The sequence below is a fragment of the Mus musculus genome, chromosome 12, assembly GCF_000001635.26.
Source record: "Mus musculus strain C57BL/6J chromosome 12, GRCm38.p6 C57BL/6J".
In the NCBI taxonomy this organism is placed as follows: domain Eukaryota; kingdom Metazoa; phylum Chordata; class Mammalia; order Rodentia; family Muridae; genus Mus; species Mus musculus.
The window spans coordinates 31,436,392-31,462,755 of NC_000078.6; the positions used below are offsets into that span (position 1 = coordinate 31,436,392).

The 26,364-nt window shown below is 42.8% G+C and overlaps 1 protein-coding gene across 3 annotated transcripts in view; it reads left to right on the plus strand.

The window, feature by feature from the left end:
- The window catches only part of Slc26a3 (solute carrier family 26, member 3), a 40,781-nt gene that overhangs the window by 3,250 nt on the left and 11,167 nt on the right, over window positions 1–26,364 (plus strand). Inside the window, exons 1-12 of one of the 3 annotated variants that reach the window (NM_021353.3) lie at window positions 1,828–1,950; window positions 10,619–10,838; window positions 11,339–11,478; window positions 12,340–12,450; window positions 12,687–12,853; window positions 14,424–14,588; window positions 16,105–16,257; window positions 17,474–17,556; window positions 20,607–20,754; window positions 20,850–20,963; window positions 21,069–21,146; window positions 25,317–25,412. In NM_021353.3, coding sequence (NP_067328.1) covers window positions 10,708–10,838; window positions 11,339–11,478; window positions 12,340–12,450; window positions 12,687–12,853; window positions 14,424–14,588; window positions 16,105–16,257; window positions 17,474–17,556; window positions 20,607–20,754; window positions 20,850–20,963; window positions 21,069–21,146; window positions 25,317–25,412 — 1,386 coding nt within the window. In that variant the 5' untranslated portion in view covers window positions 1,828–1,950; window positions 10,619–10,707. Of the gene's footprint in view, window positions 1–1,827; window positions 1,951–10,618; window positions 10,839–11,338; window positions 11,479–12,339; window positions 12,451–12,686; window positions 12,854–14,423; window positions 14,589–16,104; window positions 16,258–16,712; window positions 16,974–17,473; window positions 17,557–20,606; window positions 20,755–20,849; window positions 20,964–21,068; window positions 21,147–25,316; window positions 25,413–26,364 lie in introns of those variants that run through there. The other 2 variants (XM_017314950.1, XM_011243812.1) reach the window with 2 other exon arrangements.

A 26,364-nucleotide genomic window follows, 5' to 3' on the forward strand; every position in this document is an offset into this window, starting at 1 on the left:
TTTTCTTGGGCTTTTGTGTTACCATATAAGTTTTAGAGTTGTTTATCCAGTTTGTAGGCTTTAAAAAGATTGTTGTTATTATTATTATATTACTATTATTATTTATTAATATTACAGCAAAATAATTATTATTATAACAGCTTTTAATTTAAATAAAAGTCTTTATGATATTGAGCCTTCACACCCATGAAAAGATACAGCAAAATTTTTCCTCAAATTTGTTTAACCTTAAAGATAGTCTGCAGTTTCCTCCATAGATTTCTTGTGTCTGTAGCTAAGGCTTAGCCACACTAATCTTTGTAACTTTTGTTACAAGTCTCAATGGAATCTTTCTATTAAATTCTCTAGTTGGTTATCATGAGTAAATAAAAATGCCATTCATTTATCTTTGCTCAGTTTCCATTCACCAGTCACAAACTGCTTTATTTGTTCTAAAATAAATCATTTTAGTTTGATAGTTCTGAGAGTCTATTTTTAGGTACAATATCTTCTAGTTCTTTCAGCACCCAAAGCCAAACATGCATTAAATCAAGGCACATTGCTCCAAACAAATGAGCCATACGTTTGTTAAAGTCATCAAAAGTGGGTAGGTTTTTAAACAATTCTTTTTTTTTAAGGTTTATTTATTTTATGTATATGTGCACACTGTAGCTGTCTTCAGACACACCAGAAGAGGGCATTGGATCCCATTACAGATGGTTGAGAGCCACCATGTGGTTGCTGGGAATTGAACTCAGGACCTTACGAAGAGCCATCTCCCCAGCCCCGAAAGTTGTTTTATATAGTTGTTAAAGAAATGACAGAGTCAAGTCGCGGCAGAGGAAAGATTGAGCAGGTCGGTGGTGGGGAGGCAGTCTGCAACAGGAAATGGTCCCAGGGTTTCTGATGTGAGCAGAGGGGAGTGCTCTTTCTGAAATGGAAAAGAGTTGAGCAGATTTGAGAGGGAAAATCAGAGGCTCAGACTTGGGCTTGTTAGGTCTAGATGCCGTGTGGGTGATCCTGCAGAGATCCCGAGCATATCTGGGTGGAGTTAGAAATCTAAGGACCTCTGGGGGCCGTGGGATTTCATTTATGGAAAAGGGAATGAAAGAGAACAGAGCCCAGGGCAGAGTCTTGGGAGCAGTGAAGAAGGAACAGGGTAGATGCATAGCTGGCAAAGAAACGTAAAGTGGAAGTGAAGTCGGATAGAAACACACGTGAACCCTTTAACAAGAGGAGACTGTGAAGAGTACAGCAGCAAGGTCAAAGGCTACATAAGAGGTTAAACAAGAAGGGAGCCGAAATATTTATTGACTTGAAAAACATCATCGGGATTACTGCTCTTAGCCTCGGGGTGGGGGTAGGGGGATGGGGTGGATCCAGAACTCAGACGGTTGCCTGGAATTCAAAGAGTGTTCCTCTCGAGGGCATTTATCGTACCAGGAGTTAGCTTGCACACACGTCTTTTGCAGCTACTAAGTTCTGCGGAGTCATCCAGGCAAGCAACAACACCTCTGAACCCCCATCTAAGCCGCTAGGTGAAATGTCAGGGAGATAACACTGGCATTTTTTTTTTTTTTTAAACCATGGCTGTGCAAATCTCTGCAAACCAATGAAATCTCTCTGTCACACACACAGGTGCAGTGGGTGGTTCAATCTCAGCAGGAAGTTGAGGAAGCTGTAGTCATCATCACTTCTGCTGATCAGAGACTCAAAGGTCAAGACCATATTGGAGTCTTTCCATTGTTGTAAAAGTTAATGAAAGTTAATTATTAAAGTTGACAGAAAGGTAATTTGCCCACCGCTCTACATAACCTATATAAAGACATCTATAATACATATGGATGCATGCAGAATCTATAGACCCAAGTAGATGCATACTGTCTCCTAGAACAGGACTGCTTTATCTCAAAAAAAAAAAAAAAAAAAACCTTCCCACTGTTGCTGAAGCGCCACACTGAATATATTAAGGTAGGAACTGAACTTATCAATCATTGTACTCAAACTGATTTCCTATTTATCAAAAATATTTCTACTTAACATGGTTTATTTAGAAGTTACTGTTCTAATCTTGAGTTTATAAGCATGAATGTTTTGAATGGTTTCACCAATAGGCTAAAAATGTGTCTGGAACACTAGCAATGTGAATTCAGTATTGGAGGAGCTTTAAGTTATCAAGTGAACGGTGTGTGCATTGTTAAGACTTAAGTAGCCTTTTCAAAGATAGGAGTGGGTTTTACTTTAATTGTTCAAATAATTCTGCTGATTCTCCACCTAAACTGGGTCTAACAGGTAGATTATCTCCTCTGAAGGCTTGCAAACTCAGTGAGCTTCTAGGAAAAATTGTCAGCAGGGGGGTGGAATCACCTGCACTTTTGTGAGAAGGGATTCAGAGAGGCCACCTGTCCCAGACATAAGGGCTTTGTCTTCCAGACAGCCAACAAAGTCCAGTAGGAAAGGAGAAAAAGCCACAGGCACTGAGAGTAAAAGGAGACAGACAGGTGGGGGTGGGTGGGAGAGATGGCCATTGACAGCAGTCAAGTACCCAAAGCCACAGCTAATAATATACAGGGTACCTATGCTACCAATGATCATACAAGATACCTGCACTGTCATTGATTTTTGAATCTAGACTCTGTTTTGCTCTTGTAAGTGCCAGAAATTTTTATTTTACAATGTTCCTGTTGGCTGGTTGATTTGTTTGCATAGGGTCTCACCATGTAACCCAGAGTGATCTCCAACTTACTAGGATGGTCTTGAAGTCACAGGCATCTTTCTGCCTTAACCTTCTGGGTGTTAGAATTACTGGCTCGGTCATTTGCTAGCAAGAGTCAGGAAAGCCATTTACTGTCTCTCAGTTTGTGCCTGTGAGTTGGCAAGAATGATACCTACCTTGCTCACATGTAGGATATGGAAGTGCTCAGAAAACCTCAAGGCCTTATGGGAATGGCTAGGAGTTCTCTTTAGTGCCCTTTGCACCTACTGGTCTGAAGTTTGTTAGAGTGTCTCCTAATATGTCTCTACTGATTTTTGTTTTTAGCCTGCAGTTTTTCTTGTTATCTCTTCCTGCCCACCTGCTCTTAGGCATATATGCATTGTAATGGCCTTTATGATTAAATCTTCATACATGTACACCACACATGTCTCTCCTACATGTCATACTTACCCCCATCACTGTTGCCCACCTCCCACTCCTCCTTCTTCTTCCTACACAGCCTCCTCCACTTTCATTTAAGGCAGTACAAATACGGACTAAGCCATGCTTCTGAGTCTGCCTTGTTTGGTTGATGACCTCTGGGGGGTGGGGTCAATCATTTTCCTGCAAACTGCATCATTTTCTTCTTCCTTATGGCTGGATAAAGCTCATGTTTGCAAATCTGTCCCATTCTCATTACCTATTCATCTATTATTGGACACCTAGACTGGGACTTAACTCAGCTATCGAAATGGGGCTGCAATAAACATAGGTGTGCAGGTGTTTCTGTTGTGTGCTGACTTAGATTCATTAATGTGTAAACCCAGGAGTGGTTTAGGTAGATGATATGCTAGCTGTAGATTTAGTTGTTTTAAAAAAAAACCTCAGTACTGATTTCCATAATTGCTGCACCAATTTACATTCCCAGCACCAGTAGGAGAGCCCCACCCCCACCCGATATTCTTACTATCTCTGCTAAGTCCACGCTTCTTTCCCACCATCCTTTGCAAGGAATGGGATGATGTTTCTAAGGTCTAACTCATGGCACAGATCTGCATGAAATGCTTCTCAGTTCCTACCCAGATTCACAATCATTCTTTCAATTTATTAACTGTCCCAAACATTTTATATGTATAAACTTGAGTGTTAGGGCTACATCACGTGTGTGCAAAATATTTTGTTCATATTTTACTTCATTTCAGAAAAACCTTCTCTCACTCTTACCACATTACAGGACATTTGCAAAAGGAAAACAAAACAAAAACCCCTAAGATTTGAGCTTTGCTCTTAGGAAACTCAAATAATGATAATACAGCATGATATTGAGTAGAAATATGTCTAGGGTACTTTTCCAGGAAGCTTTTCAGCATCTTTTTTATCATATATTACTGAGTTCCTGACAGACTACATAGGTCAATCAATGCCTGTTGAAGGAATGAAGAAAGGAATTAAGAGTGGGGCCGGCTAAATATTTTTAAGGATGAATAGGAACTTAGCAGGTTTGGGAAAATATCACAGATAAAGAAAACAATGTGGATAAAGACATAGGTGCTAAATTTCATGGTGTTTTAGGAACTTACTACTGTGCTTGTAACAAAGCAGGAGAAAATAGTTTGTATGATAAGTAAGAGCCCAAATATAGAGCGTCTCCCAGGCCATGCTAAGTTTAGATTGGTAGATTTTTCAAAAACAGGGTTTAAAACCTCGGTAAGAGTGGAAAACTGCTACATTTTTTGGAGCTAACCTCAGAGTAAACCCGAGAGTCATAGGAAAGTTGACAGCATTACTATGAATCTGAGTTAGGGTTTCTATTGCTGTGAAGAGACACCATGACTACAGCAACTCATTTCATTGGTTGTGGCTTACAGTTCAGAGGTTTAATCCATTATGGTTATGGTGGTATGCAGGCAGACATGGTGCTGAGAGTTTGACATCAGGATGGCAGACAGCAAGAAGAGACAGAGACACTGAGCCTAACTTGAGCATCTGAAACTTCAAATCTCACCCCCAGTAGCACACTTCCTCTAACAGTGCTGCATTCTTCAAAAAGGGCCACACCTCCTAATAGTGCCACTCCTTTATGAACCTACGGGGTGGTGGTGGTGATGGTGGTGGTGGTGATGGTGGTGGTGGTGGTGGTGGTGGTGGTGGTGCATTTTCTTTCAAACCACCACACTATGTATCCAACAAGTTTTTGTTCTGTTGCATAGACACAGTTGCAAATTGGGTCTATATTGCTACATAAAACTCAGTCTTGAAGCTGTTATGTATGAAATCAAGGCTTAGAAATCTCTGTGCTTTAGCCAACCTCATAGAACAGACCCTATCAGAAAGATAAACAGCTTCTTCTTTCTAAAATTAAGAAACTCAAGGCTGGGATCATTTGTCATAGCAAACCCAGTTCATCAACAGCAAAGACGTGAAGCCAGGCATGCTTACCTGCCAAATTCTCACTGTGTTGTTTGAGGCAAGCTGGCCTCAAACCCCTGATCTTCCAATGTGATAGAATTACTAGTATGTACCACCTGACTGACACAAGCTTCATTCTTTTCGGTGTACTTCCTAAATTAGACTTGACTCCCCCTGCCCTGCATTATATGGACAATATAATGATGGAAGTTGATGGAAAAGCAGACAGCTCAGAGTCTAAAAGCTAAAAACTGAGCTGAGTTTCACAAAGGTGTCTGAAGACCACAATGTATAAATAGACCTATTAAACTAGCAATGGAAGGCATGTGTTATGCATGTTCTTACCCGTTATGAACACTGAACTGAGATGTGTGAGTTAGTCACATAAACATGACTGTAATGGCTATTCCTGGTTGTCAACTTGACTATATCTGTAATGAACTACAATCCAGAACTGGAGGGCTCACCTGTAATCCAGATCTTGAGGCTGGAAAACACAAGTTTCTGACCTGGATCTTGGCATAGAAGCCGTGAAAAGCTTAGGCCCAGGCAAGGTAGTATGTGCCTTTAATCCCCAAGACTGAGGCGAGGAGACCTCTGAGTTCAAGGTCAGCCTGAGACAAAGCAAGTCCCAGATCAAGGCATGGTACACACCTTTAATCTGGGTCATACCATCTGCCTACATAAGGACATTGGAAGAAGGAAGATTCCCTCTTCTTTGCCTGCTTGCACTTACTTGCCAGCACATCTGTTGGAACCTACTTCTACAAAAGACCAGCTGAAACAACTAGCCTGGTGGGACTGGGCAGCTACTAGATTCTTGGACTTTCCATTCACAGCTGACCATTGTTGGGGTAGTTGGACTACAGACTGTAGTCATCACAATAAATTCCCTCAATATAGAGAGACATTCCATATGTTCTGTGACTCTAGAGAACCCTAAGAGAATGACCACAGCAGAAAACAAAACACAAAACATGCCCTTCTGCCTCTGCCTCCTCAGCAAATCCTACCGGCCTGTGCCACCACAACCTGCAAAACATGTCCTTTAGCAGTCTTGTCTTGGACACATGGAGAAACTTCCTCCACCCGCTCTGTCCCCCTATCCTTGTCCTGACTATCAACCCCATTTGCATGGAAAGATTCTGACTTCTAAACAATCTTGGAAGGGTCTGTGGGATGCTAATGGCCTTCGAGGCAATCATCACACAAGGGCAGGAGGGAAACGAACAAATGTTTTCCATGCTTTATATAATAATGGCCATGTATTTATGTCTTTCAAAGAAATAATAGCTCAGTTGTGTGTCAATGGCATAGATGGATTATCCTGCTGGGCTTCAAAAGCAAATGGAATCCGAGAGAACCGTGGCTTTTACGGGGAAAGTGTTATCAACTCCAGACTGGTTCCTTCTGACTTCTTTTACTAACATCTCTGCTAAACCTTCCTCTGTCCCCGCCCAGCTACTCATGCTCATCTCTTGGCCTCTCTGATGCTGACATTATCCTTCCCTGACTCCACCCAGTTCACACTGGCCAGAATAAGAGCCTCTTTGTGCCCTTGATTATGGACCCTGTCTAGCAGCTGGTTGGGATCCTCATTGGTGGTGGTACTGACCGGAGCAAGTGTCCTCCTTGCTCTCCCTTCCCTCACACACTCCCCAATTTCACATCTCCAAACACTGAGCTATGCTCCTTTGCAAAGACTGAGTCACGAGACAGAACTGGCTTACCTCTGGTTCTCCACTGGCTAGCACAGGGGTGTTTTGAGATCCGTGAGAGGAACAGTGTTTTCAACGTGTGCCAGGCAATGTGTGTCCTTTTAGGGATGTCTCCGCCAAGCCCATCCCTAGCTTGAGGAGCTTTTGATGGTATCCCTGAGAGTTCCCTTGTGTAAGAAGAGAAACTCATTCCTCCTGGGTTCAATTAAGCTCAGTTGCTAGCATTGCTGGGAGAACTGCGGCGTCGAATGAGTTGCTTCCCAGCAGAAAAGGACAGAGCTCTGAAGCCAGAACTCTAGAGAAAGACTGAGTTGAAAAGGCCAGGGCCATAAAGCAAGCCCTCTGCAGAGCGGGGCAGATACAGTGGGGGCTCCCAGGGGACTAGAGATGGAACTGGTCATAATGAGATGGACCTGAGAGGGGGGTGTAAGGACAGCATGGTGTCCATTCCTGGAGCTGTCAATGCGTTACTAACCCATAAGAATAGCTCAACTGAAAAACTGGACTTCAGAAGTTAACTCTAGGATTAAGTTTCTGCTAAAATATGTTTTCTTTCAAAGCAGAGAATGATAAATGTGTGTGATTTGGCACCAAGGCATATAAATCTACATATATGTACATGTGTGTCTATGTGCACCAATAGATACCAAAAAGGCCAAATAAATTTTAAAAGATACAGCTTGGGAAAGGAAATAAAAATGGAAACATTTTCAAATAAAGCCCAAAGTTCCAAGATTACTGGGAGCCAACTGCTCCAAGAATGAATTCCAGTTACCTAAAGGCGTTGACAGTTTAAGGAGCTTTGGGAATCTAATCACAGAGGTAAAACAAAAGCATGGAGAATCACTAGTGCGGGTGTGATGGTTGAAACAGAATTGCGGATTCCAGGAACCAAACATAATTTTTCCCCAAGGATTTCTAGAAAGAAAAGTGAACCGCGTGAGTGAAAAACAAATTAATAAAAGCACTTGAATTCTTAACAAAAGCCCGTTGCTCCCATCAAGTGCAGGCAGGATGAATGGCAAGCGCTGTCCAGCTCAGCCGCTCCTAGCTCAGCTGCTCCTCGGAGCTGCGAGCTGCGGCTGGGTGATTGGCTAGGGGCTCATGGCGTTTATTTCCTGTTAGGTGTGAGACAGCAGTGTCAGGAGAGCAGTGGGCAAAGAGGCTGGTTCCCAAGCTCTCATAGGTCTGGACACTTTCTTACACTTCCCTGACTCTTACACTCGTGCAAACCCCTGCCACCATGTGTCCTGTGAGGAGGAAGCAGGCTCCACTGTGCAGCAACAGATGGCCAGAGTTCTTGATCTTGCTGCAAGTGGGAGGGGCGTTAGAGAGCCAGCTGTGGTAACCTCGGGAAGGGGCTAGATAAGAAGTTATTCCTGCTATCGCTGGCACTGACAAAATCTGAATGAATGAATGAATGAATGAATGAATAGATAAATAAAATGCTGGTTTTGCAGAAAGAAACTATAATGTCTAGAAGAAAAAAAGATGCACTGTCAAAGTTTTTTCTTAATAAGAAAAACAAAACAAAACAAAACAAAACTAGTAAGCGTCTGTGAACACCTCAGTAGAAATGTGAGCAAAGCAACCAAACGGAAATATTTCCCCTGTGCATTCATAGCCTCATACAACAGAAGGAACATCCCGAGTCCTCATTGTAAGGTTGACTGCTTTGGAGCCCTTACTGTAGACAGCTTTGCCAGACATTCACGGCACCAGAAGTCACTGACCATAGACTGATTCTAAGTGCTAATGTCCCAGCCGCAGTGTGGGCAACTGGCCAAGAGACAAAAATCAAACAAATACCGGGAGATTTACTACAAAGAGCAAGCCAAGTACGCTTGAAGAGAAAGCTCTGATGTGAAGTACTATACAGCAGGTGGGGTAGGAGGTAGGAAGTGAGAAGGAAGGTTAGAGAGGGGACAAAGACAAGTGACACCAGGCTGAGAGGGAGACTCAGAAAGAAACCTCACAGGAACATTCCAGATTCAATAGGCTGGAGAACAGAGCGCACACTCTCAAAGGCTAACTCACAGGGAAAGTTAGAGGATGTTAGGAAACTGGCAGGGGAAAGAACAGTGGGTGGTCAAAGAGAGGTTCGGGGAGACCAAGAATTGAAGTCAGTCTCTAGTTCCTGTGACAATGTGAAGGCTGCAAACATGCAGGAAGGACTCTGTGGTAGGAGAGAGCACAATGTATGGAGATACAGTCCAGCATAAGGTAACTGTTAATCACCGTGATTTAAGTCAGAGACCAAAACTGGCCTCCTGGGTAGGTCTGCAGAACCGAGATTAAGAGGGGAAATACCAGCAGAATGTTCGCCAGCCCTGTTCATAGTCGACAATCAATTTCACGTCATAGAGTAAAGGTCTGAAAATGGAGGTCACATTTTTGACATAGTTAGCTATATAAAGAAAAGATACTTAGATTGTGGTGGGTACATAGTTATTTTCTCATCAGTAGGATAAGGATAATAAAAGTTAATGCCTCAACTGTGAGTACTAAACTAATAATGCGTATAAAGGGCTTTATCAATTGATCTTCTACTATTACAGAAACAAAAAAGAGACATGAATCTAGAAAGATCTAGATACCTCATATCAGTGGTTTTCAACCTTTCCAATGCTGCAAGCCTTTAATACAGTTCTTCATGTGTTGATCCCCAACCAGAAAATTGTTTCATTGCTGCTTCATATCTATAATTTTCTAGTTATAAATTGTAATGTAAATATTTTTTGGAGATAGAGTTTTGCCAAAGGGATCATGACCCACCAGCTGAGAAACGTTACCTTATATAGAAAATGTTATTTTATTTTTGATTGATTGATTGACCTACACATCAATTTATTTTTGTAGTTGTAGGGATTGATCCTATGGCCTTATATATGCAAATGTACTGAGCTATAAGCCAGCCCGAGAAAATGTTAACTGTTACATAATAACCACCATGTGGCAAACACCTGGAGCATGTCATATGCATTAGTGGAAGCTTTGAAACTTTTGAACATTCTCAGCCTTCACAGTCACCTTGAAACATGAGCATCATCTCCCAGTGTATATCAGAGGCTCAAACAGGCTAAGTCAGCTGCCCACAGTCTTTCTTAGAAAGAAACTTGTCATTCCTGAACTAAGTAAACAAAGTCATACTTTGTCTCTACATAGTTTCCTCTGACTTCCAGGAACTTAGAAAAATAAATGGACAGTATATTTGGTTTTCACAAATTAAAACCATTTTGAGGTCTTATTTAAAAACAAAACTCTGGTGAGTAAGTTAGAACAACCTTGATTAGAATCAAAGGGGATTGAATATGCTTTGATCTGCCCCACTGTTGCGGTACCATACCTTTGGAAATATCTGTAGGGGAAAAAAAAAAAGTTGAGAAGGACTCTCAAGAACTGTTTAGTAAGTTTATTGCTTTTTGGCTGTACACCTTTATCTTCAGCATTTGGAAGTCAGAAATGGGTGGATCTCTGTAAGTTCCAGGTGAACCTAATCTACATGCCAAGTTCCAAACCAGCCAGGGTTACATAGTGAGACCCTGTCTCCAAAATAAGAATTAAAAACAAAAACAAGAAATCCTTGCTTAGTTTAACCCAAAGGAGCTGTGTCTGCTCGTTGAAGGAAAAAGTTGTATTGCTGTGGCAAAAAAGAAAAAAAAAAAAAAAGAAAGAAAGAAAAAAGTGACCTAGGTCCCTTAATCCTGCCCTCTTTTGATCTCAAAAGGTGGTAACATTCAGTTCGGAGCTCACTCATCTGTAAATTGCATCACATTATCTCTGAGTTATTTAAGAAGCAAGCTCTGTTTGGTTTCAGGCATTTTAACCTGCTAACAGCAAGAAGAGCTCACCACATAGTTTCAAAGGGCTTCCTTCCCACTAGCCACTGTCACCAGGGAAGGCAAAATGATCGAAGCCATAGGGAATCAGTATGTGGTGGCCAGACCGGTGTACTCCACAAAGACTTTTGGAGAGGAGTTTAAGAAGACGCACAGACATCACAAGACATTCCTGGACCATCTCAAAGGGTGTTGTAGGTAAGAGACTCTTGGAGTACTGGAACGAGGGAGACACGAAGCAGTTTCTCCTACATTTTCTAGCGTTTAAGCTGTCCTTTCTGGCTCGGGTCCATAGCTCCAGGAGTCTGTCGTCCTCACTTTCCAAACCTCTCACTCCCCTGCGTGAGGTGGAAGGCAAAGGGAACACCCCCCCAACAAACACAGCTCTTCCAAGTCAGAGACTAACAGATGGACTCAGGCGAGTTCTCAATCGAAATGCTGCACAGGTCAACTCAGGGCGGCACACAGATTCTTTTCTATCTGAAGAAAAGCTGGCATTTTCCTTTAAAAAGAGAAAAACTTCTTTGGTAGTGACCAGAAAGCTTTTGGCAGGGGGAGCGAGGCCATTGTTAGTGGAAGTGAAGTCACCACTTTCGTCTTTAAGATGATGTCATCTTTGCCAACTTTCTACCTACTTTTCGGAGCCTAACTTAAATTTTGATGTTAATTCACTGACCTGTGACTTTCAATGTTTTCAGCTGCTCCTCACAGAAGGCCAAGAAAATCGCCCTGTCTTTGTTCCCCATAGCATCTTGGTTGCCAGCCTACAAGATAAAGGAATGGCTTCTCAGTGACATCGTCTCTGGCATCAGCACCGGGCTGGTGGCTGTACTGCAAGGTAACTTTTTCTTCCTTTTTTCCTCTGTTACTTTTTCTTTTCTTTTTGAAGATATAATTTGCATATTATAAAATTCACTCATGATTCATGTGTGTGTGTGTGTGTGTGTGTGTGTGTGTGTGTGTGTGTGTGTGAATGTGTACACCGGTATGTGCTGGAGCAAGGCCTCGTACCTGCTAGCTTTGCATTTTACTGACACGTTCTACACCAGCCACCCTTTTGATATGTATAACTCCATGGGTTATTCATGGAGGTTGAGCATCTAAGATCACCAATTCTAGCATACTTACCACTACCTTCTCATCCCCCCGCCCCCCCCCCCACACACACACACATGCACACACCAAATCCTTTATCATTTAATGTGTGCTCTTCGTACTCCTTCTGCCACTCATCATTAAGTCTATGGCTCAGCCTAAAAGGTGACCCATAACAGTCACTTCTGTGTCTTTAATGGGCTTAGGGGAGAGTAAGCCCAGGGCAGATGGACTTCCAATCAGCTTCAGCACAGGTCCCCAAACGCTCTTATTTTGCAACACTGTGGAGTCAAACTAAGGCATCTATAGCTGCGCTAACTCCTTTGATGATAGCAGCACTGTGATTAAACAGAGAGTCTACATGTTAGGCCCTTTCATTGATCCAAGCATTTTTTATTTTCAATTCTTTGATTGATTGTGCTACACACATCCTTTCTGAGAGACTGTTGCCTGACCAAAGACTGCAGATTCATACTCGTGAGTTCTTCTGACACTGTTAGTCTTGAACACATTTTGAGTTGCCGTGGTAACCTATTTCAAAGACCCAGTCTAAAATACTAGGAGAACCTCATGAAACCTAATGACTCGGCTGTTGTCTTTCCAGGTTTAGCATTTGCTCTGCTGGTCAACATCCCTCCAGCCTACGGGTTGTACGCAGCCTTTTTCCCAGTCATAACCTACTTTTTCTTGGGCACATCTAGACACATATCTGTGGGTAAGTCATTTACTGCATTGATATGTGATGACTTTGTTCGCTCTTCATAAATTGTATTAGAAGCTCGCTGTCAATCCCAGATTGGGCATCATTTGGAAGATTCCTGTTTCCTGTAAGAATTAGGGCCAGGGCTGGTTGTACACAGTAGCCTGTTCTATGCAGTTTTGTGATTGAACTGAATGGAGCGCGGGCGTAGGGAGGCACCTACTGACCAGCATTTACCTCTGGTTATCTAGGTCCATTTCCAGTTCTGAGTATGATGGTGGGAGTTGTCGTTACAAGAGTGGTCTCGGACCCCAATGCTTCTTCAGAGTTGTCCTCAAGCTCCACAGAAAATGACTCGTTCATAGAGGAGAAAGTAATGGTGGCTGCATCAGTAACTGTTCTTTCTGGAATCATTCAGGTGAGCCCCATTTAGTGTAATTTGTTTGTCTTGACTGGTACCTGTCTTTCTGTCTCTTCTTCCTCCTGTGAATCCTCCTCATTTTTTATTTATTTACTATTTATTTATTTATTTATTTATTTATTTATTTATTTATTTGTGGTTTGCAAGTCCCCATTGGGTGGACCGTAGAAAGTATTTTAAAATAATCTCCTTATTTATTCTTGGAGAATTTTATATAATGTATCTTGATTTTACTTACTCTCTTCCCTTCCCCTCTCCTCCCTCCCCTAACTCCTCCCAGATCCTCCCAGACTTGCCAAGTATTTGAGTCATTAACCACAACCAAAAGCTAAACACGATCTAGATAGAAACAGATAAACACAATCTAGATAAAAATAAAAGTGATAAGATAATTTTAAAAGGTATACATGGTAGGGAATGAAATGCTTAACGCAATAAAAATATCCTGGACTCAGTATGACATTCAAACATAATGATAGATAGATAGATAGATAGATAGATAGATAGATAGATAGATAGATAGATAGAGAGATAGAGAGAGAGATATTAACTTTGCAAGTTTTTTCTTTCTAATGCCTCGGTTACTGCTATAATTTAGTGGGGAGGATATTGGTGTCTTTTTTTTTTAAACTATCCATATAAAAGACTTGGGGGAAAAAAACCTGGAAAAGATTATGGTGAGCCTGCACCTTCATTCCCAAGCTCCAGGGCCAATATCGGCACGGACAGTGAAACCATCATGGGTCTCTCAAGATGAAAGGAAAAGTCAGTTGTATGAGGTCACACGTGTTCAGCCTGTTGACAAACTTTGTGCTCATTTGCTTCTCGAACACTTCTGAGTGTGGAAGACCTGTCAAGGGTCTGAGAGAGGCAGTGTCAACTTAATATGCTCACTCTAAACAATAATGATGTGGGGACAGTAAGCGCCTTTGTTTCCTGGCTAAAACCTTACTCTTTTAACATGCAGAATGCAGTTATGTATGCACTTTCTTACATTTATGTATTTATGTGGGGGAGTGGGAGTAGGGGGTTCCATAGGGGAACTTTTGGAGGTTGGTTATCTCCTTCTACCACGTGGGCCCCAGAGATTAAACTCAGGTCATCTGGCCTGGCAGCAGGTACTTTAACCCTCTGAAGCAACTTGCCAGCCCCAGTCACATGTTTCCTAAGTCACTTAAGCGACCTGTTTGAGATATGAATGGGTGCTCACCCATGCATGCCATAACAACATATTTGCTAGGTAAGATTTTGCTCCAAAGGGCTCGTGGTGAGTCTTCTAAAGACACTGCACCCAACAATGAGGAGGAAGGAAGGAGGTCTTTGGTGGGTCTGATACTTCTTGAGCCATGGTGGACTTATGTAGTAGCTGAACATCATGTAATAACGTTCAGTCTGACAGATGGAAGAGAAGATCAGGAGGAATCCTTAGTGGTAGGTGTGCCAGGAGGCAGGGGCATTGGCTTCTGTTCCCACGGGCTGAGCATTACATCTTGAAGTACAGCGGCAGGTTTGCACCTTTGGCTTGCTTGTGAGCTTGGTCTCTAACAGGCTTTTGTCCTCTCTCCAGTTGCTCCTGGGGGTTCTGCAGGTCGGCTTTGTGGTGATATACCTATCCGAGTCCCTAATCAGTGGCTTCACCACGGCTGCTGCCATTCACGTTCTGGTTTCTCAACTGAAATTCATGCTACAGCTGCCAGTCCCAGCATACAGCGACCCATTCTCTATATTCAAAGTAAGTATTCCTGACATTTGAAAATACTGAAAGCCAGACATGGTGGTCCTTAACTCCATCACTTGGGAGACAGAGACAGGTGGATCTCTGTAAGTTCAAGGCCAGCCTGCTCTCTGTCTGTCTGTCCATCTGTCTGTCTGTCTCTCTCTCCCTATGTCTCTCTCTCTGTGTCGCTATCACACACACACAAATATATGAAGTTTCTTGTTCCATGTCTGCACTCCAGTACAGTTAAGCACAAATTAAGCTACTGTGTATGGAAAACGGTTTAAAATGTGTACAGAAACAGCTTTTGGACATACTAATTTCTCCCTTTTGATCAACTTTTTTTTTTGAGATATTAACTAGGACTTTGGACACTGACATCTTTCTCTGTTACTCTTCAAAATGGTCTTATTTGGTCTCAAACCGCACTGAGAAGTAGCAGAATAGTGGGCTTGATAAGGTGGTAGTCAGATAGAACAAAACCGAAACCTGACTGGTCTGTGTTGGATCACTTCCCTCTATTCTCCCTTCCCAGACTCCATCCCAGTATGGATTGAAGCAGACACAGCTACCTTATTAGGCTAAGTTAGACTGTGCTATCCTTTTGTTGGGACGAAAGACTATTATGTTTTGAATCAGTCTGCTCCCTTTAACTGTCAGCTCTGTTGTACAGTATTTAGCATGCACGACTCCATTTTGTTTGGGTCTAGTCTGTTGGGGTTTAGTGAGGCAGTGTGGTACAAATCAGTGCCATCCTTAGTCTTTCTCAAAGGACAATCTTCAGGGTTCTGAGACAGCACCTGCTCCAAACCCTCTCATTCCCACAGAAACGTATTCCAGAACTGCGGTGTGCTTGAAATCCAGCTTGGGTCTCTTGAGCTCTCTTGGGCCTTTGGGTATACAACCCAACTTCCTTCAGGAGGTAGACTGCACAGTGTAGGCAGTTTCCATGTGACCCAGAGCAGGCCTGTCTTATGAAAGGAGTCCTTTAAACACACACACACACACACACTCACAAAATGCTCAGAAACTAGAAATGATTCTTTGGGCAAATCAGTGGCAAACTGTATGAAATAAAAAACAATACTACTGCCTAGTGTGGGTGAGACCTTAGATTTTAGTTCAGGCTCTAATTAATACTGCAAACAAAGTGAACAAACAAAAAGCAAATGAGACGGAGGAGCGGAGGGAATTCACAGTAAAGCCATGAAAATACCCAACAGGATTTGATACTAGCCAAAGATCCTTTTAGAAAAAAAAAAAAAAAAAAAAAACAAAAAAAACAAAAACAAAGACAGACACATCCCCAAAGCAGTGCTCGGTTATGCTAATTTACCCCCATTGTACCTCAGGACTACCCCTTCAGTTTCAGGGCTCACAGTTGACAGCAGCTGAGCATCGGAAGGCTGTAGCTATGTGCCAGTCTTTGGCTGTGTGTCAGTCTGTTGCCCATTTTAATCTGTTTGGAGAGAAGTGTGTCTGAATTACAAATTCACATTGTGCTTTGGGGCACCTGTGCTTCTGTCGGTAGGTCCTGGAGTCGGTCTTCACACAAATTCAGAAGACGAACATCGCAGACCTTGTGACATCTGTGATTATTCTAGTGGTCGTGTTTGTCTTTAAAGAAATCAATCAGCGTTACAGAAGCAAACTTCCGGTGCCCATCCCCATCGAACTCATCATGGTATTGATTGTCATCAGAAGACTCTCACTCATAATCTAGAGTTTTAAGGAGAGAAAGCCGTCTTGTACTCCAGGTTGCTGTGAAGTGAGCACTAGCACCAGTCTCTGAGTTTAACATTTAGCATGGGTTTCTCTTCATCGGAATTTACCTTCCCTTTATCTGGGTTTGTTCTTTCCAAGGTGGGAATAGCAAGATCTTCACAGCCAAGCTATATTTAAAAAAAAAAAAAAAAAAAAAAAAGAGCTTTTAAGCTTGAGCTGTGATGCCTGTACAAATCAGAATTGTCCTGGGGCTTCGTAAAATGTAAGTAGGTCTAGGGTAGTAGTTATTATTAGTTTTTACCTTTATCCCATTGATTAATTAATTAATTAATTAATTATCCCAATTGCTGTCCCTCCTCACAGAGTCCCCATCCCCTTCTCTTCTGAGGGAGTGGGCCCTCTCCTAGGTATCCCCCCCCCCCCGCCCCTCTCTCAGGGTGCACCAAGTCTCTGCAGGACTAGGTGCACCCTCATTTCACTGCAGCCGGACAAGGCAACCCAGCGGGGAACGGATTCCACAGACAGGCAACAGCTTTAGGGACAGCCCTCACTCCAGTTGTTGGACCCACATGGAGACTGAGCTGCCCATCTGCTACCCATGTGCCATGGTCTCAGTTCAGCCTGTGTATGTTCTTTGGTTGGTGGCTCAGTCTCTGAGAGGCCCCAAGGGTCCAGGTTAGTCTGACTCTGTTGGTCTTCCCGTGGAGTTCCTACACCCTTCAGGGTTTTCAATCCTTCCCCCAACTCTTGCATAAGAATCCCAAAGCATTATTTAATGTTTGGCTGTGGGTCTCTGCATCTGCTTCAGTCAGCTGCTGGGTGGAGCCTCTCAGGGGACAGTCATGCTGGACTCCTGTCTGCAAGCATCACAGTATCATGAATAGTGTCAGGAACTGGTGCATGCTGGAGGGATGGGTCTCAAGTTGGGCTATTCTTTACCTTTTTGTTACATTTATCTATTTATTTTGGATTGGGAGAAGAAGTTCAGGATTTGATTCTCTCTTCCACCCAGTGGAGCCCAGGGATCAAAAGTAGGTAGTTAGGTTTGGCAGCTGGTGGGGTTGGGTTTGAAACAATGGTTTGGATTTTGTTGTTGTTGTTGTTATTGCCTTTTTGTTTTATATCATTCTTAGTTGCACCTCACATTCTAATCTGGGCAATTTGGAATTCTGCAGACTGTAATTGCCACAGGTGTGTCCTATGGCTGTAACTTTGAAGACAGGTTTGGCGTGGCCGTGGTTGGGAACATGAGTCTTGGGTAAGTGCGTCATCAATGCTGCCGTCCTTGAGCACACAAGGAAGAGGCACTCGTGGTTACAAGAACCATACAAGCTCCTTGACACATCCTCGCAGCCCCTCTCTTGAACAGGCAGTCATAAAGAATGCCAGGATCCCCGGCACTTACAAAGAGTCCCCTTATTTAAAAAAATACAAACAAACAAACAAACAAACAAAAACCCTCACAAACCAAGGACTCAAAACAATAAAAACTGGGGCTAGAAAGATGGCTCAGCAGTTAAAACCATTTGCTGCTTTTGCAGAGAGTCTGACTTCGGTTCTCAATACCCACATGGCAGCTCACAGGGTATGTGACTTCCTCCTATGACCTCAGTGAACATCTGCATCCAGATGGCACACAAACACAGACACATGCACCCTCTAAAAGATTTTTTTAAAAATTAAAACTAGAAAAATAGTAAAAAATTAAAAAAAAATGTCTCCCTTATAAAGAGTCATCAGCTGAAATCAGATTTCCTGATCCATAAATGACAGTAAACAACATGGAGTGCTTCGTTGAGGTCACCAGAGCCACGTTCCAAACATCCAAGAGACACACAGAAGGCGTACTACCTGAGTAGTGCAGACAGCACACTCTGTCCTTTCTCTGGATCACACACAGAGCGTCACTGGTGGGCTAGCTCTCTGCAGGAGGACGGGAAGCTAGGTGCGGACATCTAGAGCCTCGCTTCGTGTTGTGTTCTCTGTCCCACCTCTAACCACAGATAGTATTGGTTGCTTCAGCATCCTAACCAAGGAAAGTTACTTTCCTCTTAAATAAATAGAAGACAAGTTCCTCTCTCTAGGCCTAACACATATTTGATACTTACAGGAATTATATAGATATAGCCACTATATCTACATCTATCTTAATATAGCTAAATTCCTTTAAGAGCCGATAGGTGTGTGGCTTTTAAAGCAGCATATATTTATACAAATATACATATCTATGTGTATATCTTCATGTGTTCCACTTACTCAAAACAATCATTTTTAGCTTTAAGAAGCAGTGGGAAACAAGGCTGGGGAAGGCTGTCTCTGGGTTGCTTCCTGCCTGCAGTTTTCCAGTGATTGACTGAACTTCACTTAAATGTCTTAGAGACATAAACCCCAAGAAATATAAACAAATGCAAACATCAAAGAGAATCTTGTCAGAAGAGGAAGGTTTTGAAAATAAATGATAAACCTAAGATCATTGAGTGATAATACTTATTTAGTAAATATATCAAGCATTCGCGCACTGACCCCGCCAGGTGTGTGGGGCGGGGAAGGACATAGTTTGTTTATTAACCATAAATTCTCCAGAGAGGCAGCATGACCAGGGACTCAGTGCTCCAGTGCCCGAGCACCTGAAGCTGATGGACTTCAGAATTCCTATCCTTGGGCAAATTCACTAAACTGATACCTCCATGCACGTGGTTATAAAGAGGAGCTAAGCATGGTAAAGATCCTGGAGGCATTAGATGGGTTTATGTCAAAAAAAAAGCGGTGGGGGGGGGGGAATAAATATGGAGTGTAAATAAATAACTCAATTAATAAATGATTTCACGTATGTGCCATGGTAAGTGCCCAACTTCTATTTCAAATTCAAACATCGCTACTTGCTGGCTTAGTACCTAAATGAGATACAAGGCACATAATGTGTCTTAGTACATTCTGTTTCTTTTCCTAAGTGATAAAGTGGGCATTTTAAATTTTTGTTGACCGCAAATAGACTATTACTCAGGGTAATGATTATTAATTCTTGCTACCAGTGCGTATGCCACCTTGGAAATTACTTTTGTGGAATGATGAAGCCCAAAAGAAGGAACAACCCAGAGGAGGCCATGTTAAATTCCAGGGGTGTCTTACAGGCATCCTCAGTGGGCGTGCTGTATTTGATGACGTACAGTGCTCACTCATCATTCTAGTTGGCCTTCCCACACAACTATGAAGACAAGAGAACAGTATGATTGTTTCATTTGACAAATGAGGAGGCAGGCTCAGGGAAAGTAGAGCCAAGGGATGGAGCCTTTGGCCAGTTAATTCTGTCATACTATAATGCTATATTATAATGCTCAGAAGTTAAAACAGAAGCAAAATTATAATAACAATAGAGGCCTAGTTATTTTGATATAAAATACAATCTTTAATTTTGTCTCTGCTGCTAGGTTGGTTTCTGAAAACTAAATTGCAATCCTCCTTTCTAGTTTGCCTGGACTAATAGTACATTTTCAAAACTATAGCTGGGTATTTATGATCAAAGACATAAAAGATAAAACAACAATTCAGACACAGTCGACTGGATCCAATCGTGCCCTTCCAGTAAGCATCGGGTCTGAAGCCGATGCTGACGGGAGCTGAACGTTTTAGTAGCTCGATGCCATTTGGGACAGACAGCTTTTATAATACAGCTGGCAAACATACTTGCTGTTGGAGCTTATGAGCATGAAGTTTCCTGAGGGAGGAACACTTATCTCTAAAACCTTATCACCTGATGCTAAGACCTGCTCTCCTCTGGGTGTGGTGGACTCTAGCAGTTCTACAGAGCTCGGGGCAAAGCCCAAGGCCTGCCTATCAGGCAATGAAAAGTTAGTTACCAGCGGGAAGAAGATTTTTATTTTCTTGTCCCAGAGTTGTATTTGCACAAAGAGCCTTCGCCCTCAGCCGTGGACAGTTATTGAGGGCACTGAGAAGAATGCTTTGAGCCCCATTCATAACATCAGCTGGAACCTAAGACACTTGCCTCAAGGGGAATAAGAGAACACGTGATACTCAGAGTGCGCTGGCAAGATCATACCCATCTTACCATTATTGCCAGGCTGTATTGTAAGGTTTATCAATACAGGCAGCATTAATTACTTCATGACAGTGAGAGGGGAAATGCCAAACTTTTCAATGAAATCAAGTTCTTAGGCCATACTTAAAAAAAAAAAAAAAAAAGACACAATTCAATTCAGCCCAGACGGTATCCATTCATTTATTTGCCCAATAATCTTTTGAGTTACCAACAAGTTGGTAGCCTATAGTTTTGCTTGCTTTCAATTTCAGATTTCAACCCCCTATTACACCCAGCGTGGAAGTTTTCCAAGACACCATAGGAGACAGCTTCGGCATCGCGATCGTCGGCTTTGCCGTGGCCTTTTCCGTTGCCAGCGTGTACTCCCTCAAATACGATTATCCGATTGATGGCAATCAGGTAAGCCTAGTCGGGCCCAATTAGGTATTCCATGCACATAATACTCTTCTGAAAGAGACCATTTCAGAAAAACCTTCCTCCCCTGTCGTCTGCAGGAGTTAATTGCCTTGGGAGTGAGCAACATATTCACTGGAGCATTCAAAGGATTTGCAGGGAGCACAGCCCTTTCCAGATCAGGGGTTCAGGAGAGCACGGGAGGCAAAACACAGGTATTAGAGCAGCTCTGTTGCAAGGCCAGCACAGTGCTGATGACTGGGAAACCCAAGCCAGGAGGAAAGCGGCAGCCATCATGGGGATTGTTTCATTTCTCGCAGGTTGCGGGGCTTCTCTCAGCTGTCATCGTGTTGATCGTCATAGTTGCCATTGGGTTTCTTCTGCAGCCGCTACAAAAGGTAATCGTCTTCCCTTGAGGGGATAATATATCTCTCTCTCTGCGGTGCTAAATCTAGCTCTCAGGTTCTGAAGACGAAAGCTACGCTAGGGGAAATGAGTTCTTGACAAGCTCTCAGACCCCCTCCTTAGTCAACACTGTATGGACCAAGAAGGTTTCCTTCTCCTGGCACCCGATTATGAAATGTTAGGAATGCAGACGCCCAAACCACGTTATCTACGCTACTCTACATAATGAATGTTCAAGCAGAGAGGTGCTTTGGCATGGTAGCTTCAACCTAGGTTGACTGAAGTAAAGATTTTCTTTTTTAAAAAATTTTATTAGATATTTTATTTATTTACATTTCAAATGTTATCCCCTTTCCTGATCTCCCTCCAAAAATCCCCTTCCCTCACCCTTCTCCCCTCTCCCCTGTTCACCAACCCATCCATTCCTGCTTCCTGGCCCTGGCATTCCCTTACCCTGGGGCATAGAGCCTTCACAGGACCATCCTGGGTCTCTCCTCCCGTTGATGTAGGCCATCCTCTGCTACATAAGTAGATGGAGCCATGAGTCTCACCATGTGTACTCTTTGGTTGGTGGTTTAGTCCCTGGGAGCTCTGGGGTTACTGGTTAGTTCATATTGTTGTTCCTCCTATGGAGTTGCTAACCCCTTCAACTCCTTGGGTCCTTTCTCTAGGTCCTTCATTGGGGACCCTGTGCTCAGTGTAATGGATAGCTGTGAGCATCTTCTTCTGTATTTGTCAGGCACTGGTGGAGCCTCTTAGGGGACAGCTATATCAGGCTCCTGTCAGCAAGCACTTGTTGGCATCCACAATAGTGTCTGGGTTTGGTGATTGTATATGGGATGGGTCCCCAGATGGAGCAGTCTCTGGCTGGTCATTCCTTCAGTCTCTGCTCCACACTTTGTCTCTGTAACTCCTTCCATGGGTATTTTGTTCCCCCTTCTAGGAAGGATCGAGGTATCCACACTTTGGTCTTCCTTCTTCTTGAGTTTCATGAGGGTTAGGTCATCAAGCCCTCTATCTAACACAGAGAGTGGTGCTACCAGCTCCACACCTGTTCTTAGGAACACGCCCTGCAGCTCCAAGGAGTTTGGTTTGATTCCAAAACCAACACTGTCAGCTTGTAGGAGGGGAGCAAACAGCCAGATACACCTCTTACCCTTGAGCTCCCTGTCTATCACTGGGTTTCCTTTAATAATGGTAAACAGCCCCAGTGTCCTGGAAACCACTAAGCCTACACGAAAGCAGATGATAGTAAAGACAAGGTCATTGCTCTCTGGGGCATTCACAGGGCTTCGAAGGAGTGCACAAATGGGCCAGGCAACCCTAGCTCTATGGCTTTTTATCTGTGTGATTTGAGATCAATGCTTCAACTTCTCTGAACCTCAAGTCCTTCACATCTAAAACAGGAAGGGGAAAGTACTTGCTATCCAGAGTAGTTGTGACAATAAATGATGTAAGGCACATGGAGTCCTTAATTGTACTGATAATTAATATTACTATCCAAACATTCCATCATACTTCTGACTGCAAGGGACTTAGCGATAACCCAGCCACCACTAACTGTTGTTTGCTCTCTGGGTCCTTCTTCCATGTTGGTTGATAGCTGACATGTGTACTCACCCCAAGGTGGGAGGACTCCTGGTGTGGTCACTTCTAGGAAGCGTATTGGCTGGATGTGTCTCCAAGCATCACAAAGCACTATTTGCCAAAACCATGTCTTCCACACCCCCAAATCCTTAGCTTCAAAACAAATGTCATGAAAGAGGTCAAGAAATCACCACTAAAGAAAAAAAATTAACTGTATAGCTTAATAAAAACAAATTTACACACTCTCTCCTCTATATAGAGAAGAGGCCCTGTGGCTTCTTCCATGTGTAAGTGTAAATGCAGATTCTGCTTGTCCACATCAATGTGGAGATACAAAAGAAATAGTCACCACTTAAATATCTCGCTCTCTCTCCCTCTCTGTCTCTCTTTCTCTGTGTCTCTCTTTTTCTCTGTCTCTCTTTCTCTCTTTCTCTCTCTCTCTCTCTCTCTCTCTCTCTCGCTCTCTCTCTCTCTCTCTCTTTCTCTGGGTCTAGAATGCTAATCAAAGCAATCTCTATAGAGAATCCAGGGGTAAAAAAGTATGTAGAGAAAGAAAAGTATGTACAATGAATGCCTTGTTAAAAAAAGGGGGGGGGGAATAGAATAGAAAAATAGAATACAATTGGTAATGTATCATTATCATACTTTTCTTTTCCTCTACAAAAGTGGAATGTCTTCATGTTGCCTGAGTCATAACTCTGCCTCCTTTCATCCTATGATGTCAAAACAGCCAGGAGCAATAGCTACTACTGAATATGTATTGGAAGTTTCCCAAGTGTCCACAGATTCTAAAATCACCCCCCCACACACACACACACCTTGCCTATGGTTTCTCTGTGCTATGCATGTAGCATATGTGTTTTACTATTAATTGCTTCAAATTGTTTCCCCACAGAAAAATGCTGGGGAAACACCTAATGAAAGTAGAGTGACTCTAACCAGACACTTGAATATTTTCATACATAAACATGGGAGCCAACTGTACAGTATAGCTCTGAATAGGTTGCACCTCAGAGGTGGCAACCTATATATCTGCAGTACAATAACAAAATCAGGACATTGAAAATAGAAAAGTACTTTTAGGTACATCACCAATTGTACTCTATTTTTCTATTCTATTCTATTCCTTTTTTTACAAGGCATTCAGTGTATCTCTCTCTCTCTCTCTCTCTCTCTCTCTCTCTCTCTCTCTCTCTCTCTCTCTCTCTCTCTCTCTCTCTCTCTCTCTCTCTCCCTCCCTCCCTCTCTCTCTCTCTCTCTCTTTCTTTCCATGGAAGGGTAGTTTTGCCCGTGTATGTCTGTGTACCACATGCATGCAATGCCTGTGGAGGCCAGAAGAGGGCACCAGATCCCCTGGAACTGGAGAAAGATGGTGGTGAGCCACTCCATAGGTGCTAGAAATCGAACCCAGGTCCTCTGGAAGAGCAGCCCCTCCTCTTAATCACTGAGGCATCTCTCCAGCCCCCCCCCCCCCGTTTTAATGTTACTTAAGACTTCTAAATGTTAACCTCTACTCTCACAGTGAATCAAATGAACTAAGTAGATATTAACATAAAAATGTTAATTATAAAGATTAAAAGTATCTGGGCCAGTTAAACTGTGTTCAAGACATGAAAACGAAAGCCCTGTCTGGTTTCCTTTGGTTGCTATGGTTTCTCGGTGTGAATTTCAGCACACAAATCATATGCTGCGCTCAGAATGGAACCAGTTGAAATGTAGGTAGGGGAGGTTCCTCCCATTGTGCTAGACCCACATGATCATGGGTATACGTCACTATTTAGCGTGTTGTTTTCTTTTGTTTTGTTTGTTAACTGGAACAGCTTTCATAAGACTAATTGCAGTATGGGAAACACCAGAAATGATGAGCTAACAACCCAAGAAGTTAGAGTCCACCACCCAACTGTGCCAGAGTGGGGACCTTTTAAGGGGCTGTGCTGTGGGTGGTCACTCCTAGATTGGAAAATATAAATCCGCTGGCTCATGTACTCATTCAATGACCAATTGTTAAGCTCTTCCTATACACATTTACCATACTGTGCTCTGGGAACAGGGCAGATATAGTTTGAATGGTCTCAGAGCCTGCCATGGGCTTTTAATTAATCATTCCTTGATCTGCTCATTAGCTTCCTTTTATAAAACAGCTTGATAGTTGTCATCAGCAAAGCTCTGTGACTGATCTAAGACCTCAAGCTCTCCAAGATTTTTTCCCCCCAAAGGGCAACCCCCATGTCTTTGTTTAAAAAGACAGGTTGAACTAGCCTTGCTGGGAACAACTTGTTCAAGGGTTTACATGTAGGCCTTAAGATACGCCTCTCTCTCCCGGGATATGGACTAGTCTAAGTGCTATCAGCTCATCTACGGCACAGTCATGTTCAAGCTTGTCGCTGGGATAGAATAACCTTATGCAGGAAAGCACACCAGCCCCAGCCCTGGTCTACGGGGCATTGCACACCAGAAAAGGGCGAGTCCTTCCATACGCTCTGAGGCCTACTAAGGGACTTATCTCTGGCCTTCACCTTTGCCACTATATGGTTTGATTAACTTAAAAGCACCTCTGCTGTTTATGTCTTTCACAGTCTGTCCTGGCAGCGCTAGCACTCGGAAACTTAAAGGGAATGCTGATGCAGTTTGCTGAAATAGGCAGATTGTGGAAAAAGGATAAATATGATTGTGTAAGTAGATGACTGTCAGATTTGAGGAAATGAAAAATCAGGGTGGTAGCTTAACGCTGATGCAAAATGTTTGTTTACTTTGTGATTCCTGTGAAATTTTTTTTTACCTCGCTGTTTGTGATAACTGTAGTTTATTTCCTGTCTCAAAATTACATGCTCTACTGATCATTACCTGGAATTTTAACTGAAAACGACAGTGGCACATGCCCATAACCTCAGCTGGAGACTGAGGCAAGAAGAGCGCTAGTTTGAGGTCAGCCTGAGCTTCATAGTGAGCCCCTATTTCTTTCTTTCTTTTTAAAAAAATATTATTTACTAGTTATTATTTATATGAGTACACCGTAGCTGTCTTCAGACACACACCGGAAGAGTGCATCAGATCCCATTACAGATGGTTGTGAGCCACCATGTGGTTGCTGGGAATTGAACTCAGGACCTCTGGAAGAGCAGTCAGTGCTCTTAACCACAGTGCCATCTCTCCAGCCTATTTCAAACATAATAACTAAGGCTGGAGAGAGATGGTTCAGTGTTTAAGAGCACTGAGTTCTGAGTTCAGTTCCCAACACTCATATTAGGTGGTTCACAACCACCTGTAACTCAGATTTAGAGAATTAGGCTCTTCTGGTGTCCACTGGCAGTCAGACAGACAGGTGCATACATTCGTGTGGGCATGCACACATACTTACACACACACATATGTGCATACACACATGAAAAATTAAAACAAATACATAAATGAATGGGTTCTTGAAAGCAGAAAGTGCTGAGAAGGCCTTCCTTTGATCTGTCATCATAGGCCTTGTAGGTTATGCTGAATTTGGGGGTATATGTTGCATCTGTTCTTTGTTAAATGATGTGTTAGTTTCCAGAGACCCAGCGGAGGGTATAAACTCTGAACATTCCTTCTGGAAACACGTGTTCCTTTGTGAAAGCACCTACTTGCCCTTAACTT